This window comes from Onychostoma macrolepis, chromosome 08 (genome assembly GCF_012432095.1).
Source record: "Onychostoma macrolepis isolate SWU-2019 chromosome 08, ASM1243209v1, whole genome shotgun sequence".
Lineage (NCBI taxonomy): Eukaryota > Metazoa > Chordata > Actinopteri > Cypriniformes > Cyprinidae > Onychostoma > Onychostoma macrolepis.
Genome location: NC_081162.1, coordinates 1,403,891 through 1,420,668, shown reverse-complemented (window position 1 = coordinate 1,420,668; position 16,778 = coordinate 1,403,891). Strand labels below are relative to the sequence as shown.

The 16,778-nt window shown below is 37.3% G+C and overlaps 1 protein-coding gene across 3 annotated transcripts in view; it reads left to right on the top strand.

Annotated features, from left to right (window-relative positions):
• Positions 1–6,916, top strand: part of mib2 (MIB E3 ubiquitin protein ligase 2) — an 83,806-nt gene extending 76,890 nt beyond the window's left edge. For all 3 annotated transcript variants that reach the window (XM_058784121.1, XM_058784120.1, XM_058784122.1), the window contains exons 18-19: positions 1,160–1,225; positions 3,586–6,916. In XM_058784121.1, coding sequence (XP_058640104.1) covers positions 1,160–1,225; positions 3,586–3,827 — 308 coding nt within the window. In that variant the 3' untranslated portion in view covers positions 3,828–6,916. The remainder of the gene's footprint in view (positions 1–1,159; positions 1,226–3,585) is intronic.
• The last annotated feature ends 9,862 nt before the right edge of the window (positions 6,917–16,778 follow it).

Genomic DNA, 16,778 nt, shown 5'->3' with positions numbered 1-16,778 from the left:
CCTGAGAACCAGAAAAAAGTAATTTTTTCATGTCGTTACATTGTTTAGAGCAGTGATGGCTCACGGGATCCACTCTCCTGCAGAGTTTAGCTCCAACCCTGATCAAACTCACCCACCTGTGATTTTCTAATGATCCTGAAGACGCATGCTCAGGTGTGTTTGCTTAGGGTTAGAGCTAAACTCTGCAGGAGACTGGATCTCGCGAGCCAGATTTGAGGTTCCCTGGTTTAGAGCATAAGAAAAATAACATTTTTGAAAAATGATATTTTATTCATGTTATGTCCTCTGTAGAAGACACCAGGACATGAATAGACATGAAAAGGCAACTTTAAGGATGATTCTCAACTATGTTATAAAATATATAACAAAATGATTTGATAAAGCATTTTGCTTTATGCAATATGGGTGTAAAAATTTCATAAACTGGTTTTCCCATTAAACACAATGTTATCTATACACTGCATCTAATTTGCATATTAAAGTGCTGTTGGGACAGCATGTTGAAAAAAGAAGTGTACTAATGCGATTAGTAATTGGCCAGATTTTCATAATAATAATATATATATATTTATTATTATTATAATTTTTTTTCCTTTTCCTATTTTATTGTTTTGTCTCCCAAAATGTGTAATAAACATGCTTTTAGTCCCGGTGTCCTCTACAGGGGACAAGTATGAAATGATGACCTGTTTCATAACAGGAAGTCATATTTTGATTTGAAACCCCATAACATTTTCCTGAGATGTCGATTTATGACAAACAATTAAAAAATTAATCAGATTTAAAATTATAATTGCAAAATATTATCGTATTTCCATAAGGATGTACAATTTTATCACTAAATTAATGTCAGCCATCTTTAAAGGCCAAGGAGAGGGAGTGATCGTGGTGAAACATCCAATCATTTGGTATCTCTGAAAACCCAGAATGTGCTCTTTTTACAGGACATCCAGACTTAAAACAGTGACATGTAAGATCTCAGAGAAATTCACTAAAATATAGTGTCCACTACAGAGACAAAAACTCCACAGCTGGGGCTCAGGAGGATATGGTAGTAAAGTTGGTCACAAGTTGGATGGATGTTGATCCAGAAATGTTTTACTTGTGTGTGTATACACAGTTGGTATATAGAAACTCAGTCCTGTGTGTCTCTGTTCAGAATGTGCTCACAGAATGAAGAAATGTATCCGGTGCCAGGTGACAATAACAAAGAAAATTCGACAAGGTAAGCATTTTTATAATATTTTATGTTGAGATTTAAGAATCAAAAAGTTTTTCATTTTGGTTCATTCTGAGAAGAAACAGCTGTGGTGTTCCATGGACGGCTTTAAGTCACCTTTATTTATAAAGTGCTTTTAACAATACAGATTGTGTCAAAGCACTTAACAGTATCAAATTGGAGGATAGAGTGTCAGTAATGTATAATGATAAGATTAAACACTCAATTTTCAGTTAAAGGCATTTCATTATTGAATTCAGAGATGTCATTGTCTAGCTCAGTTTAGTTTAAATAGTATCTGTGCAATCAAATCGACGATAATCGCTAGAAATTAAGTGTCCGCTTTACAAACGATAAACACTTTAGAACAAAATGCAGTTAATAACAGTTAATAAATCCTTTTTTAAATGAGCTCACTGTGTTACGGTCAGCATACGCTCAGCTCTTAATGCTTTTTTTTTTTTTGGTAACATTTTGGTAGGGACATTCTATTTGAATTACCAAGAAGAACCAAATTTCTCTCAAACATTGGTTGTAGTAAATACTGTCTACTGTTCTGAAGAACTAAGACATAATGTCTTGTACCCCATAGAAACCTGTTAAGAAAATAGCTTCAAGTAAAAAACTGGTCTTCAAGATTTTAGACGAGATCAATAAGATGCTACATATATTTGGCCATTCAGTACATTAATCCTGTTTAGAATGGTTTTCTGTAGAAAAATATTATGGGCTGTAAGGTGCAAAGAAAGTTAGTCACTCTGGAGCAACTGAAAGAAATTATATTACCATGCTGTTACTATTACTATTAAGCAGGGATGTAACGGTATTATCAACATCATGGTATCGCAATAGCAAAACTGTCTCAATATTATCGTGGTGACATGACTAAATGAAACGATAGGTCTTTCGAGCAAAAAGTGTAGTTCTTAAAATATATTTAAACTTCTTATTCTAACATTAAAGGTTTTTAAAGTTGTGTTTTGGGCCATTATGCTTTGGCACAGTATTTGTCAAGCGAACTAAAACCGAAATCCCTTCATCAAGTCAGTTTTTTCAAAGTGTTTTCCGCGTCTCAGAACGGCTCCGTTCACACTGAATGATGCAGTGAACTCGTTTATCGCATGCGTGCGTTTGCTTTATTTTCACGTTCGTGTAATTCCCAACATTGTAATGTGCAGGTGATTACAGCGTTTCACTAGTTATGTCGTGAGATGCGTTTTTGTTAGCCTGTTTTCACTGAAGCTGAAGATAAAAGCGGTCTAAAATAAAAGTGCAGCATGAATTGCTGACAGCGAGCGGTTTAAATGCAGTCCAAATTCAAAATACCTCTTTCAAGTGTAGAAATGAGGAAAAAAGTATTGTAATTTCCTTACTGTAGTGTAAAGCAAAAATAATACACCTATAAAATATAAATTTTCATTTATTTTACAGTGCAATTGTTTTACAATATATGGCTATTACAGTCATGGGAATAACAATAATATAATATCAAATTGTTATTATCATCATTAGCCTATATTCTAATTTGTTTGTCTTCCTAAAACAGCAGCGTGAATGTAATTTAGACTGAGACAGTATATCACAAATAAAAAGAGGGTTGAGTCCCCTTTAAAGTTCAGCTGCAAGTCAATTCACTGACTTAAGTTTTCTTAGGAGCATGTTTTTTTTTTTTTTTACTCTCAAAGTGCATTAAATAGAAGTATTTAACTTTAAAATGAGTGCTGTCAAAGGATTAATCGTGATTAATCGCATCCAAAATAAAAGTTTCTGTTTACATACTGTAATATATGTATGTGTGCTGTGTATATTTATTATGTATATATAAACACACACATGCATGTATATATTTCATGTTATGTTTATAGATTAAATATATTTATAGTATAAATTATATGAATATAAATATAGACATGTAAATACATGTAAATATTTTCAAAATCTATTCTGTATGTGTGTGCATTTATTTATATATATATATATATATATATATATATATATATATATATATATATATATATATATATATATATATATATATATATATATATATATATACATACACATAATAAATATACACAGAACACACACATATATTATGCAAAGAAAAACTTTTATTTTGTATGCGATTAATCGTTTGACAGCACTAATGAATTTTTTTTTCCAATTCTTCGTTTGACGCAATAAATATCGTATTGTGGACTTCATATTGAGATATTATCGTATCGTGAGGTTTTGATATCGTTACATCCCTACTATTAAGTTTTAGTTCTTTGCTTGAGCTAATGCTCGCTCCTACATCATGTTGTGTTTTATTGAACTGTGGCGCGTTGTGCTTGGAATTGAGCGTCTCTGTTTCTTGAAAGCAGACCAGACGGAGGTGGAGTGCAGCCCCAGCTCAGAGAACTCGGAGAAGCACAACCTGCTGGAGCAGCTGCAGTCGCGCTACCGGCAGATGGAGGAGCGCATCACCTGCCCCATCTGCATCGACAACCACATCAAGCTGGTGTTCCAGTGCGGCCACGCTTCCTGCATCGACTGCAGCGCCGCGCTCAAGACCTGCCCCATCTGCCGGCAGACCATCCGCGAGAGGATCCAGCTGTTCGTCTGACGTCGCTCCTGTTTGTGCTTCATAGTCTGTCCTGTCCTGAGCCTCATCATTCAGCCACGAAGCAGGACCGCGATCGCTGGATGGCCAGCCAATGACTGCGTTTGGGGACCTGGTTTTGGATCGGTGTAGTCCTCTGAGTAGCATGTGGACATCTGCTGCGACGACCGGTGAAACATCCGCACCTACAGTATTACCGAGTGAAGAGGAGTTTATACACTTCGTGCCGCTGAAGAGCTAGTTTATAGCGAACCGTAAAGCATACCCAGCATGCAACGTGAGCTGACGTGTGTCTCACGTCAAAGCATCTCACAAAACCTGTCGGGACCTGGGCCATATTTCACACTAAAATCCACAGGAAGAAATCATGTTGTGCAAGAAAAAGAAGATATTGAGATATTTAGCGCTGCATAAAATGAATAGATTTTCGATGCTCAAAGCATTAAGTGTTTATGCATCACGCTAGTACAGTATTTGTTTTACTCTAGTTTTAATTTATGCCGTTTTTACAGAGAATATAAGGAATATTAATTCTCCCAGATTCATAATGTAATTTATTGTTTTTGTCCGTGTGATTTTAGGGTGAAATATGACCTGGTTTGTTTCCATCAGATCCCACCGTATATGGTGATCCAGGGCTTGCTGCTTCAAACACTAACTTCATTCCAAGCCAAATCTGATGTACATTAAAGTGCAGCGCTTCATCGGTCGTGTCCCAGCGTCCCTGAGAATGCCGTTCACGTTATTTGCCGTCGTTTGTCCGAGGGTGATGTTGTACAGATGCCTGTACCGTACCTCTCGCAGAGCTTGAACTTACAGAAGCTTTCCACGAGCAAGAGATATACATAATGCATGCTGGTGAGCATATTATCTACGTCATATATTGTGTCACGAATACCATATGTAGTGTTATAAGTGCAGACGACCTGTAATTTCTACCCATGTGTGATAATGGCTCTGTGTCTGTGCGAGGGTCCGACTCAAAGACCCTTGATAACAATAGTAGATTCATTTGTGGCAGCAAAGGTGCTGAATGCTTCCTATTACTAGGAGTTGTTTAGTTTTTCTCAGGTTCATGCAAGTCAGTTCAACTCAAAATGCAAGAAATCTCCCTCTGTAAACTTTACTAAACGTGCAACCTTATCCACTGGCATTGCATGACATTATATAAAGTGTTTATTAGCCTCATATCTCCCAAAGCAATGCTTTGCCTAAATGTATTCTGAGATTGACATCACTTGTTTTGAACATAATGAATTGGGAGCTCTTCAAGGTTGTAGGTGATTGCACCGATATAATTTATGATTTAATGAAATCATCACTGCTGTCAGTATTTACTTACCCCCATGTCATTCAAAACCCGTATGCGTTTAGTTTGTGTGTGTGTGTGTGTGTGTGTGTGTGTGTGGAACACAGTAGAATTTACGGAAGAGTCTGCATACACGGTAACTCTTTCCCATACACCAGGTCAAATGTCTGTCAAGCTTCAAAAAAGGACCATCATCCAAATTGTGCGATGGTGGTGGTGTAAGGATACTTAAAAATGCTCGATAAAATGAAATGCTTAATGCTTAAAAAATAAATAAATAAATAATAATAATAATAATAACAGCAGGAGTCTGGAAAGGAATGAGGATGAGTAAATAAGAGGACCGTCATTTTTGAGAGAACTACTTCTGTAACGATTGTTGTATTTCACCTACTATTATGATGTGAAAAATGTGTTAGAATGGCAGTCGGGTGTGTTTTGTAAGAAAGTGTATTTTACCATTGTTAGCTGAAATAATAATTTCAATGTTCTCCATATCCAACGTGAATTGGGCCTGTGAGTACTTCAGCGTCAGTTCATATTCTTCATAAAGTCTAATTGTCCATCAAGTGTTTTTGTTCCAGAAGGGCTTTACTGTGTGCATTACGGAGTTTATTTACATGTCATTCTGTGATGGGCTCTTTTTATAGCTCCCTCTTTTGGGATAGCCAACACAAACATGTCGATTTGAATGTCTCGCTGTACGCCAACCGCTGCAGAGTTTTGCAGTTTGTGAGAAATGCGATGGCGGTATTAGTGCCAAAATTTGTCAGCGTGTGTGAGAGAGAAAACACACATGCGTACAAGAACGCTGTGTCCCTATGAAGCCTTTGTAATGTTTTGATTTAACTTGTCGGCCCCGTTACGGGGCTGGACGTTTTCTAATTTGTTGAAATTGAAAGTTTGTGTAGTTCTTTTGCTTTTTGGATTAAGAGAACAGTGTTTTAATGTGAAAGTCAGCCGTGACTTGTTAGAATAGAAGGACGGTGTGTTGTCTAGTTTTATTAGCTTATCTGCTAACAGCTCACAAGACACAACAACTGCCCATAAGCCATCAGTTCTGCTCAATATACACTTGCTGTTTAGTGCATTATTTCTGTTTGTGTTAGTTATTGTAAGTATCCTGACATTGCAATATGATGTATATGGCAAAAATGCGCCATAAATGTACCATCATGCATTGTGGCATCATTCACTGGCTCTAGAATCAAAACTGACTACATTTCTCCACTAGTGAAGTCAAATTAACGTCAGAAACGGTGAATTTAAAGAGAAACTCAGAATTCAATCACAATGTTTTTGTTGTTGTTATTTGATGGTCTCTTCCATGTAGAATATCGACAATCCAGAATTCATCTAGAAATGTCAATTTGCTTTGACGGTTTTAATAATATTGTTTGAGCTGTACATAATCATCATTCAGAAGTAAAAATATATGTGAGTTGTCAGCAGGTAAGGGCAAACGCATGATAATGAACTACAGAAATGGTTTGCCGAGTTTTACTTTAAGGAAAGTGTATTTTAAATTATTTAAGCTAAAAAAAAAATGTTAAAAATTGTTTATACAGTTCATTATGTGGAGTTCGGATGTTGGCCTTACTGTCCATTTCCTATATTTATTTTGTTGTTTTTGTCACCTTTTTTTTTTCCAAGTTTTACTCTGTAAAAAATATTTTGCAGTAAATATTGAACTGTTTTATAAGCATATATTTATGGTTTCGTTTTTTGGGCGCTGTAGTGGCTGGATCTAAGGATCTTACCAATGAATAAAACTGACAATGAATTTTGTTTCAATATTGATATGAAAAGCAAGGTGTTTAGGTGACAAGTCATTTATTGAAATGCACAGGAATATTGGCAGAGCTCAGAGGAACTTGGCAAGCCTAAGCTTCTACCAAAACTCACAGCGATGATTAGCTGCTTTAGGTGTGATGAATTCATTTATTTGGACACTTTGGTACAGACTGATTACGAGTGTCTTGATGTCACTAAACACTTCAAGATACATGACCGTGTCAGTGTTTTAATATGTTTATTTAGAATACGTGAACAGCAGTGTCATAACAGACAATATTGTGTGTTTTCCCCTAAAAATGTAGGAATCCTAAAACACATTTTCCTAGATCTTCTGAATTACTAGAACATTACAGGCCGGTGTGTTTGATCATGGTTGGAACTAAACTGCATACATTAGTAAATACATACATGCATGTCTAAAATATGAATTGTTTTATTATTACTTTTGTGCAGTATACATATATAATTCAGATTTCCTCTTTTTTGCTTCCGTTTTGCCTGGCTAATGATTCCTGGCAGGTGCCTCAATGCATCAAAACACATTCCCTGAAAGAATAAGGAAAATACATACAGTTACAGTCCAGTGGCCTACTTCACCAAGGTTTCAGTGACTACTGTGTAATTTCATCTCTTTTTCAGATGTTCATCACTTTTGGTAACTTACAGTACAAGGCTAATCTCTTCAGTTTTCTATTTATTACTTATTTATTTTCTATCTATATTGGTTTTATTCTGGGTGCAGGATCACATCCCCAAACTGGACCAGTCAGCAGTGAGCAAAGTGACCCCCACACACACACACACACACACACCGTTTCGTTATCCTTGTGGGGACATTCATAGGCGTAATGGTTTTTATACTGTACTTACTGTATGTGCTATTGTCCTACACCAACCCTACACCTAAACCTACCCCTTACAGGAGACTTTCTGCTATTTCAGATTTTCAATACACTCCATTCTGTGTGATTTATAAGCGTTTTTAAAAGTGGGGACATGGGTCAATGTCCTGAAAAGTCACCTTCTCCTTGTAATACCTGTCATACCTTTGTCATTATACACATCTATGTCCTGATTTGTCACAAAAACGCACACACACACACACACACACACACACACACACACACACACACACACACACACACAAGCTTTAGAACCTCTGTTTCCCTACTCCCTACTTGTAAATGCATTTGAATAAAATATATTTTTCATGACGACCAGAACGAGAAATGAATCTAGCTGGTGCTCTCCATGTGATTGGCTGTTTCTTGCAGATCTGGATCAAACACTGGGTTGATAGAGAATGTTTTTATTGAGCATTGTGTGTCAACTCTAAACCTCCTCTGAAACCCAGAGTTTGCTCCGCTAGCTTCACAGGGTGGGCAAGAACATTCTTCTGTCCATCACACCTGTTCCATTCTACAGAACTGGTCCAAAGTCAGAGTTGGAAACGTCTTGAAAAAAAAAAAAATTTTTTGTAAAATTTGTATGTATGCAATTTGTATAATACGCAAGGTACACATTTCTAGTAATTGTGCAGTTAATTCTCATATTGTATTTTCAGAAAGTTTTGGAATATTTGTCCTCTCCCCAAATTTGTCACTTCCGAAACACAGTAATAATTATTTAATTAGAAGGGTTATATTGACCTATTACGATTTTGCTTACATCTAAATTGAATGAATATATATATTTATTTATTTGTTGCTATTTTATAAAAAAAATTCAGAGGTAAATCCATGACAATTTTTAAACAATATTTGAAGTGTAATTTATTAGATTTATTGTATTTTAGATCCAATTTTTCTTTGTAAAGGCAAAAAGTTGATCATACTGATTTCAAAGTTAAGGGTTCATTAGTTTGAATGTACATTGAACCAAAAAACATCATAACACCTTAGTTGATGATTCAAACGTCCCGTTTCAGTAGTGACAGTAATGCTAGCAACCACATCACAGAATTTTAACTTGCATACTAAAATACTAATAAAAATAAAAATTGCATAACTGTACTAAAATTTTGTTGATTTCCCCCAAATATGAGGATTATGTGTTCGCTTTTGACTGTTTCAGTTGTGACAATTCTATGGGATAACACACAAAAACAAAAACACACAAAGATGTCACTACCGAAACTCCACAAAATGTTTTGGTAGTGACAATTTTTAGATCATTTTGAACATAGTTCAAAGATACTATTCAGCACATGATTAGCTAACACAGTTCTAAACAGTGGTATACATATAAAAATTGCTGAAAAAAAAGGTGTTCGGTAGTGACGCTCCTTAAAGTTACACACAGATTTTTCAGACTTTTGAACACTTTTACCTCAAAATGATGAGACCTGTCTCCTCACACCTTGTACTATAAGAGAGGGGAACACAGTAATATTTCTTGATCATTAATTTAGGGTCTCGGCCAATAGACTAAAACACACCGTTTCAGTAGTGACATGAAAAATGCGGGGTACTTTTTTTTACATAAAGTTTCATAATTTACAAAGAAAATATAAAATATGTTTTGAACTTTACTTTTTAAAAGAATCAAAAAGATACTTAAAATATATATATATTATTTTCACAAGTTGAAATTTAGGGGTTAGGGTTTGGGACAGCCACCACCCAGTTGAAAGCACCCAATAAATGATGATTGTAGACTGAAGTTTATTAATAATTTAAATATTATTGTGTTTCAATAGATAATAGAAGGATCTTAATAAACTTCTTGAAAAAGTAGTTGGCTACACTATGAGTTACTAACAAAAATAAAGTATTTTGAAGCTGTTATTCTATAAACTAAAATACAGTTTTAATTTTATTTTAGTTTGAACCTAATTTAATTTATGGGTATCGAAGAAAAGTGATGGGAAGAGGAGGGGATAAATGTGATTGAACAACACTCAAAGCAACAACTCGAAGGAGGCATCTTATTACACATACAACTGCACATTAATGCAATCGATAGCACTAAAAATGTAAAATATAAATGTGATTGCCTAATGTGAAGAGCATAAAGTAGCCCACATTTTTCAATGCATCTAGTTGTTTGAAAGGCAAAATTTCTTCTTCCTTCGTTCACCACAGCAATGATGGCAGCTGCAGCTTTTTATGCCTGGTCAAGATCCTATCTCTAAATGCATTGAAATAATCTTTGTTAGTGTATGTCTTTATGTATCTACAAAACAATCAGACCCTAGTCAGGGCAGACACCATATGTACATTTCCATGATGAAAAAAACAGCTATGAAGAATGACGTTCCGTGTACACATGTATAGAACAAAAATGTAGGCTACAACACAAAAGCTATTTTGAAGAAAGTAACCAAACAGTTGGTAGCCATTGACTTCTAAATTTAAAAGAGTGCAACAGATGATCTATAAATCATTTAAACCAGTCATTCTAAACCTGTTACTTTTGCTCCTATTTGGAGGATATTTTGAAGAATGTTCAGCTTTTTTGTCCTTATAAGGAAATTTAATGATGACCAGAACTTTCAAGTCTCGACTGGTATTCTTCTGAAGCCATACAATTGCTTGGAATGATGAACTGACGAAAGTTTTAGTTATTTACTCTTACTCTTATACAGCTTGAATAAAAATTATGGCACTCTATATTACATCAGACATCAAACTGCTTCTGCTGCCATTTTTGGTCTGGGCTGTGTATGTTGATCATTTGATCAAGTTGATCATTGTTTTAATTTAAATTTAAATTGAATAATCATACAGAAAGATTGTATTTCATCAAAAGACTTACCATTTGTGTTTCACGGACTACTTTTACAATGTGTTTATATGTCCTTTCTGGAGCATGAAAAATCTGGTCATCATTACCTTACAACTGAGACAATTCATCAATGTTTGATTTTTAGGTGAACTAGCCTATGTTTTTAGTTAGTTAACGTAGGCCTACTGATAACATGAAAATAGTCTAATACTGCCCATCAGTATGTTCAATTTGAATTTTTTTTTGTGTTGTCTAGTGTTGCAGCAGTCCTGTTGTCAATGACATTTAACATCATAAATATTTAACTAACTAAATAAATAAACAAACAAACAAACTGCACGGGACTTGGATTGTGAGAAAACTAATTAATTAAACTAAATTGTGGCATTACATTTTCTCTATCACCGCCTTCCAACTAAAGTGCATTTGGGTTGGAGGCGAGCACTAATTAAGAGGTGTCAATGTGTATATAGAGCGAGGTTCAGAGACAGGAGGGAAGTTCGACTGACCAGTTACGTACCCTTTGGAGGCAGTCCTTGCAGGTGGATCTTTTGGTTTCGGAGTGTGCGTTTCCGGGGATTGTGGAGAGGAGGTGGTGCTACCTGTTTAGCCTGTTGCTAACGGGCATTTCTCTTGGCCGGTGAATGCCTCTTTGTAAATTCTGGGATTGAACTGGAGTTTCGCACCATACTCCTAAAATCAGTGATTTGGAGCTGTCAAAAAGGAAAGAGCCAAGACAGGCTGCTGCTGCTGATGTTCCCGAGTCACTCTTAGCCATCCGTGCTGCCAGCTTGGCTTTCGGTCTGAGAGTCGAGTAAAGTCTGAGTGCAGTCTTTGTTAACAACAAGATGTGGTCTTCTGGTTAGGACTTTGCGTCATCACATGGGTGATCTGGGTTTGGTTCCTGCTTCAGATAGATTTTAGTTTTTTTTGGTGTTTAACTTTTGTTATATTTTGGGGCAAGACAACCTCCGTTACAGAAATGGCACCCGAATAGGGACATGAACTAAACATAAACTTGATATGACCATTTGAAATTCTGTGACTGTGAATTTTGGAAAATGTGTGGAATGTGAATATTTGAATCCATGAACTTTTATGCTTGAAGTCGTTTTGGGATTGTGAAACTTTTGAGGGAATTGATGAGTAACTGAACCTATGTGAAAAAAAATCCATGTGATTATCTATGTGATTTTGGAGTGAAAATTTAAATACTGTGGTGTTCTTGAATAACCTTTGTCAATTGAAATCTTTTTGACTTGGATCTTACTAAGAAAGTGTGAGAACTTTAATTTGGGAAATGTATTTGTTGGGTTTTCTCCTTTTTTGATGTTTGGAAAAGGCTGTAATTGACTGTAGGGAAGAACTGTTTTTTTGTTTTTTATTTTGCCCATGTTGCCCCAAACACATACACAGGTCTTTATGACTTTCTTTCATTTTCTTTTTATTCCCAACATTTCAAATACTCCCACACATTACAAGACACGGCCACTTCCCAATTCATGAAAAGACAGGAGAAAACTGCTTACCCAGGTATTGAAGGCCTCATCTTCCCACCATGAGAACCAGATCACCGATCTTGCAGCAAAGGTAGAGACCAACAATCAACAGGTTGTCACCCTAATGACTGCAGCTAAACAACAAGAGGCAGCCGAGGCCGACCAATTGATTAAGGCTGTGCAACTGATGATCTCAAAGGAAATTCAAAAAACGGAACTATCCTTCACCTCTGTAGTCCGGGATAAGGTGGAACAGCTAAGGGTGGAGGTACAACAGGATATCAAAGCTATCCAATGCACACTTCAGGCTTGCCTTGATCATGTAATAATCACAAATCTTCAGCAATGTGAATCACAAATTCACAAATGTCGAAAAAAACAACTCAAGTTTCTGGTACACACCCAACAGAGACTGTTTCACCTGCTCTACCAATGCCTCTGGTCAAAAGTGACCACATTAAATTAAAATTTCCCACGTTTGGGCAGCCTACCGATGATGCTGACCCCCTGTTGTACTTGACTAAGTGTCAAGATTTTCTGGCTCTACATCTTTTGACAGATGCAGATCTCCTGGCTCTCTCTGCACAGTGTTGCATGGGACTGCACGCGACTGGTAGGAAGTAAGTCGCTCCACTATAACCACTTGGAAGGAGTTTGAGACTGCATTCCTCTCTTCCTTTGCATTTACTTATCGAGCACTGTGTAAAAGATGGAAAGCCACGTTAACAGAAAATGAGATTGTGAAAATGATTCTAAAAAATATCAAGCCAGCTGCGCAGTTGTGTTAACACCGTCGAAGATCTGGTTAGGCTTGGACACCAACTGGAAAAAGACCATGAAGAACAGCTTCGGCATGAAGGTCGTGTGGGCTTTAAACATCAAGCCAATTCACAAAAACACTTATCCAACTGATCTGCTAAGAAACCGTCTGTTCAGTGTTGGAGATGTAATGGACCACATCCTCCGGGCAACTGCCCAATGTATGTACATTAGGGGTGGCACGGTACATGTATTCGTACCGAACCGTCACGGTACGGGCGTCTCGGTTCGGTGCATGAGGTCTTACGACGAATACAGGCAATTCACCCCCAATCCAGAAGGGGGCGCCCGCAGCAATGCAACACTGTTTGATAACCGCCAGCAGAAGAACAGCGAATGCCACGAGTTGCGCACTTGAAAACAAAGCCCCCTAGACAGTATGTGCTGATTCTGAACCTGAACGCGTCTCTCACATAGACTTGACAAAGGAGTATGATTGTGACTGTTTGTGAAATGGGGCTTTGTACTCGTGTATCCTACCTCTGTCATTCGGCACAAATCCAAATATTCCATAATATTTCCATATTTGCGATGTAACATATCTGAACGCAAAAATATTATTTATTATGTAAATTATAGGCTTTGTACTTCAGTCGCGTTCCAACGGTGACACAGAGGTGCGCGCGCTGATGTTTGGTTTACTGTATTTTATTTTGATAAAGTACCAACTGTGCTGTCAAGTTAGCAATGCTGGAACTGATGTGTGTTTTTGTGTGTGTGTGTGCGCGCTCCAGCGCGATCACTTCAACTGTTTCCTTATACCAGCAGAATCAACTTTAAACACTTATTGTCTTATTAATAATCACTGTTTAAAGGTTTGCTTTTATTTGTGTACACTCACAATGAAAACAAAACAGATTTTAGATATATAACATGTAATAATATTTAGTATTTTCACATCTAGATGGAAAAAATAGTAATTTGCACTACTGTCTGTTCAAAATAAATGAAAAGAAACTGAGCATAGTAGATTTCTTTTTTTCCCCCCTGTTGTACTGAAATCGTATCGAACCGTGACCCCCGAACCAAGGTACGTACTGAACCGTGACATCTGTGTACCGTGCCACCCCTAATGTACATCCACCTTCCCAGCTGTCTTCTGGTCAACAACATTTCACACAAGGAAAGTATTCTCACCACTCTGCAAATTCAGGAGGATGAACATCCAATAATAATGTAGCAGCCTCTGAAACACAAGCAGAAACTCAGAAGATTTCAACCCCTTCAAGATCAAATGCATTCATGACCATACCACAACAATTAGTAGTTCCAATTCGCATTGGATCCTGGTTGGGGGAAAGCGATTGTGGATACTGGAGCAAGCTACACATTAATTCACGAGAGTCTTATGAAGGAAATAGCAACCCCTGTTCATCTCCAACCTTGGTCCTGTGGTCCTCTCTATCTGGTTAATGGAAAAGCTGAGAGTCCTTTAGGATGGATTAACATAAAATATTCATCTGCACGATAAAGCCATTACAGTACTTGATGTTGTCCTCCCTTCTCAAGCTCTTGCTTATGCCAGCATCCTGGGTTTGGACTTTTTTAATGGCCTGCAAATTATTATCAGTGAACAAAAATGTTCTTTCAAGTCTGACCCTGCTGTAGAACATCCATTTCAACCTGGAAATGCCAGTGAACCGCTGGTTACTTTGCCAACAATGAAGGAAGGGAAAAGAACCTGCAAAAGCAAACTAAACTTGACCTTGTTAAGTGCTGTTCCTCCTCCCCAACCCTTCTTGACCATGTTACAAATTGACAGTGTGGATAATGCAACATTAATTAGAGATGCTGTAAGTAAAGCACATCTCCCTATGGATGGAAAGCAACAACTACTTCAGATCCTAGAAAGCAACCCACGAGTATGTACTCACCGAACTGGGTGAAAAGATGTCCTGCAACATCGCATCTATACCACCTGCCAGGTTCCTATCAAGCAACGGCCATATCGGTTATCTCCTGTCAAACAAGCAGCAATGGAGGAACAATTGGAGGTAATGTTGAGAAAAGAAATTGTGGAGCCATCACATTCTGCTTGGGCCTCACCGGTAGTTCTGGTTCCAAAGAAAATGGAAAGTTAAGGTTTTGTGTAGACCACCGTAAAGTCAATGCAACTACATAAAATGACGCTTGCCCTCTCCCAAACATTACGGAGATCCTAGAATCACTCTCTGGGGCATCCATTTTCTCTACCATAGACCTCAACAGTGGATATTGGCAAGTGATAATGGACCCTGATAGTAAAGCCAAGACTGCTTTTATTGTGTCTGCAGGTCTATATCACTTCAATGTTATGCCTTTTGGTTTAAAAAACGCACCTGCTACCTCCAAAGGTTGATGGAGACCGTCCTGGGGGAGCTAAGAAAGAAAATATGCTTTGTCTATATTGACGACATTATAATTTATTCTCCCTCAGTGGCTCAGCACTTCTGTGACCTGAAAACTGTTCTCCACAGGCTGGAAGCTGCCGGTTTGACTATTAACTTGAAAAAGTGAATTTTTTTTCTTGGTACCACCGGTTTGTGCCAAATTGTTCTAAAATTGCTGAGCCCCTCAGTTCCCTGAAAAATAAGGGACAGTTGTTTAAATGGACGACGCAGTGTCAACAAGCATTCGACCAGTTAAAAGCATGCCTTACCTCGCCCCCCATTCTCGGCCACCCTGATCTTCAAGTTCCTTTCATCGTATACACAGATGCCAGTGACACTGGACTGGGTGCCATTCTCACGCAGAGGAAAGATCCAGGCAGGGAGGAAGTTATTGCATATGCCAGTCGAACATTAACTGGAGCAGAGATCAACTACACGGCAACCGAAAAAGAGTGTCTGGCAGTTATATGGGCCTTACCTTGAATACAAACTTTTCACGGTCGCTCTGCAATGGGTCATGGGATCCACTAAAACCAACAGTCGCCTCATCCGATGGGTCCTGAGACTGCAAAAATTCAATTTCGTCATTGAATACCGAAAAGGGAAATTAAACGTCGCCCTGATGCTTTGTCCAGGTCATCAATCACAGCAAATTTTCCCATCACAGCAATTTATGCCAAGCAAAAGATGGACCAACATCCAGAGCTTCCAGTGACAGATATTGCCCTGTGGGAGGAACAGCATAAAGACTGTGAAATAACAAAGTTATTACAAGCAGTAGCAGAAGAACAAAGCCCTCAGATGGACCAATACGAACTAGAAGAGGACAAGTTGTATGATAAAACTCACCTGAAGAATGGTCAAATACGCTATAGAGCAGACCTGGGCATTGTACGCCCCAGGCCACATCCGGCCCTCTGGCTATCCTTGACCGGCCCGCATGAGGTAATTCGTGAATTAAACGTCAATCTCAAATAGGTTTAATTAAGTGCACGCAATACAATCGCGCTGCTTTTATTTTCAAGGCAACAGCTATTATTATTAGGCCCTATTATTATTATTATTAATATTATTATTGTTGTTGTTGTTATTTAATTTACATAGCCTATATGTCCGTTCGTGTGACCGTATCTCAAATATGTTCGCGTCCATGTAGGACAGCTTTCAAAAAATGTGACTTTGCCGTTAGCCCTTAAATATGTTAGCTAATGTAAAGAATTTCTTATTTTTGTCTAAATATTTTTCTTCATTACACATCTTGTTTGGTCTCATTTCATATTATTGTATGTTGAAAATAACCTAATTTACTATGCAGACGCAAAATGTGAAACTGCAGTCTAAGCTAGCATTTTTATAAATATTTGTAAGATCTTACATATTCTGCATATTTTACTTAACCTGTTTTGTATCTTTATTATTTAATCCATAAATTAGT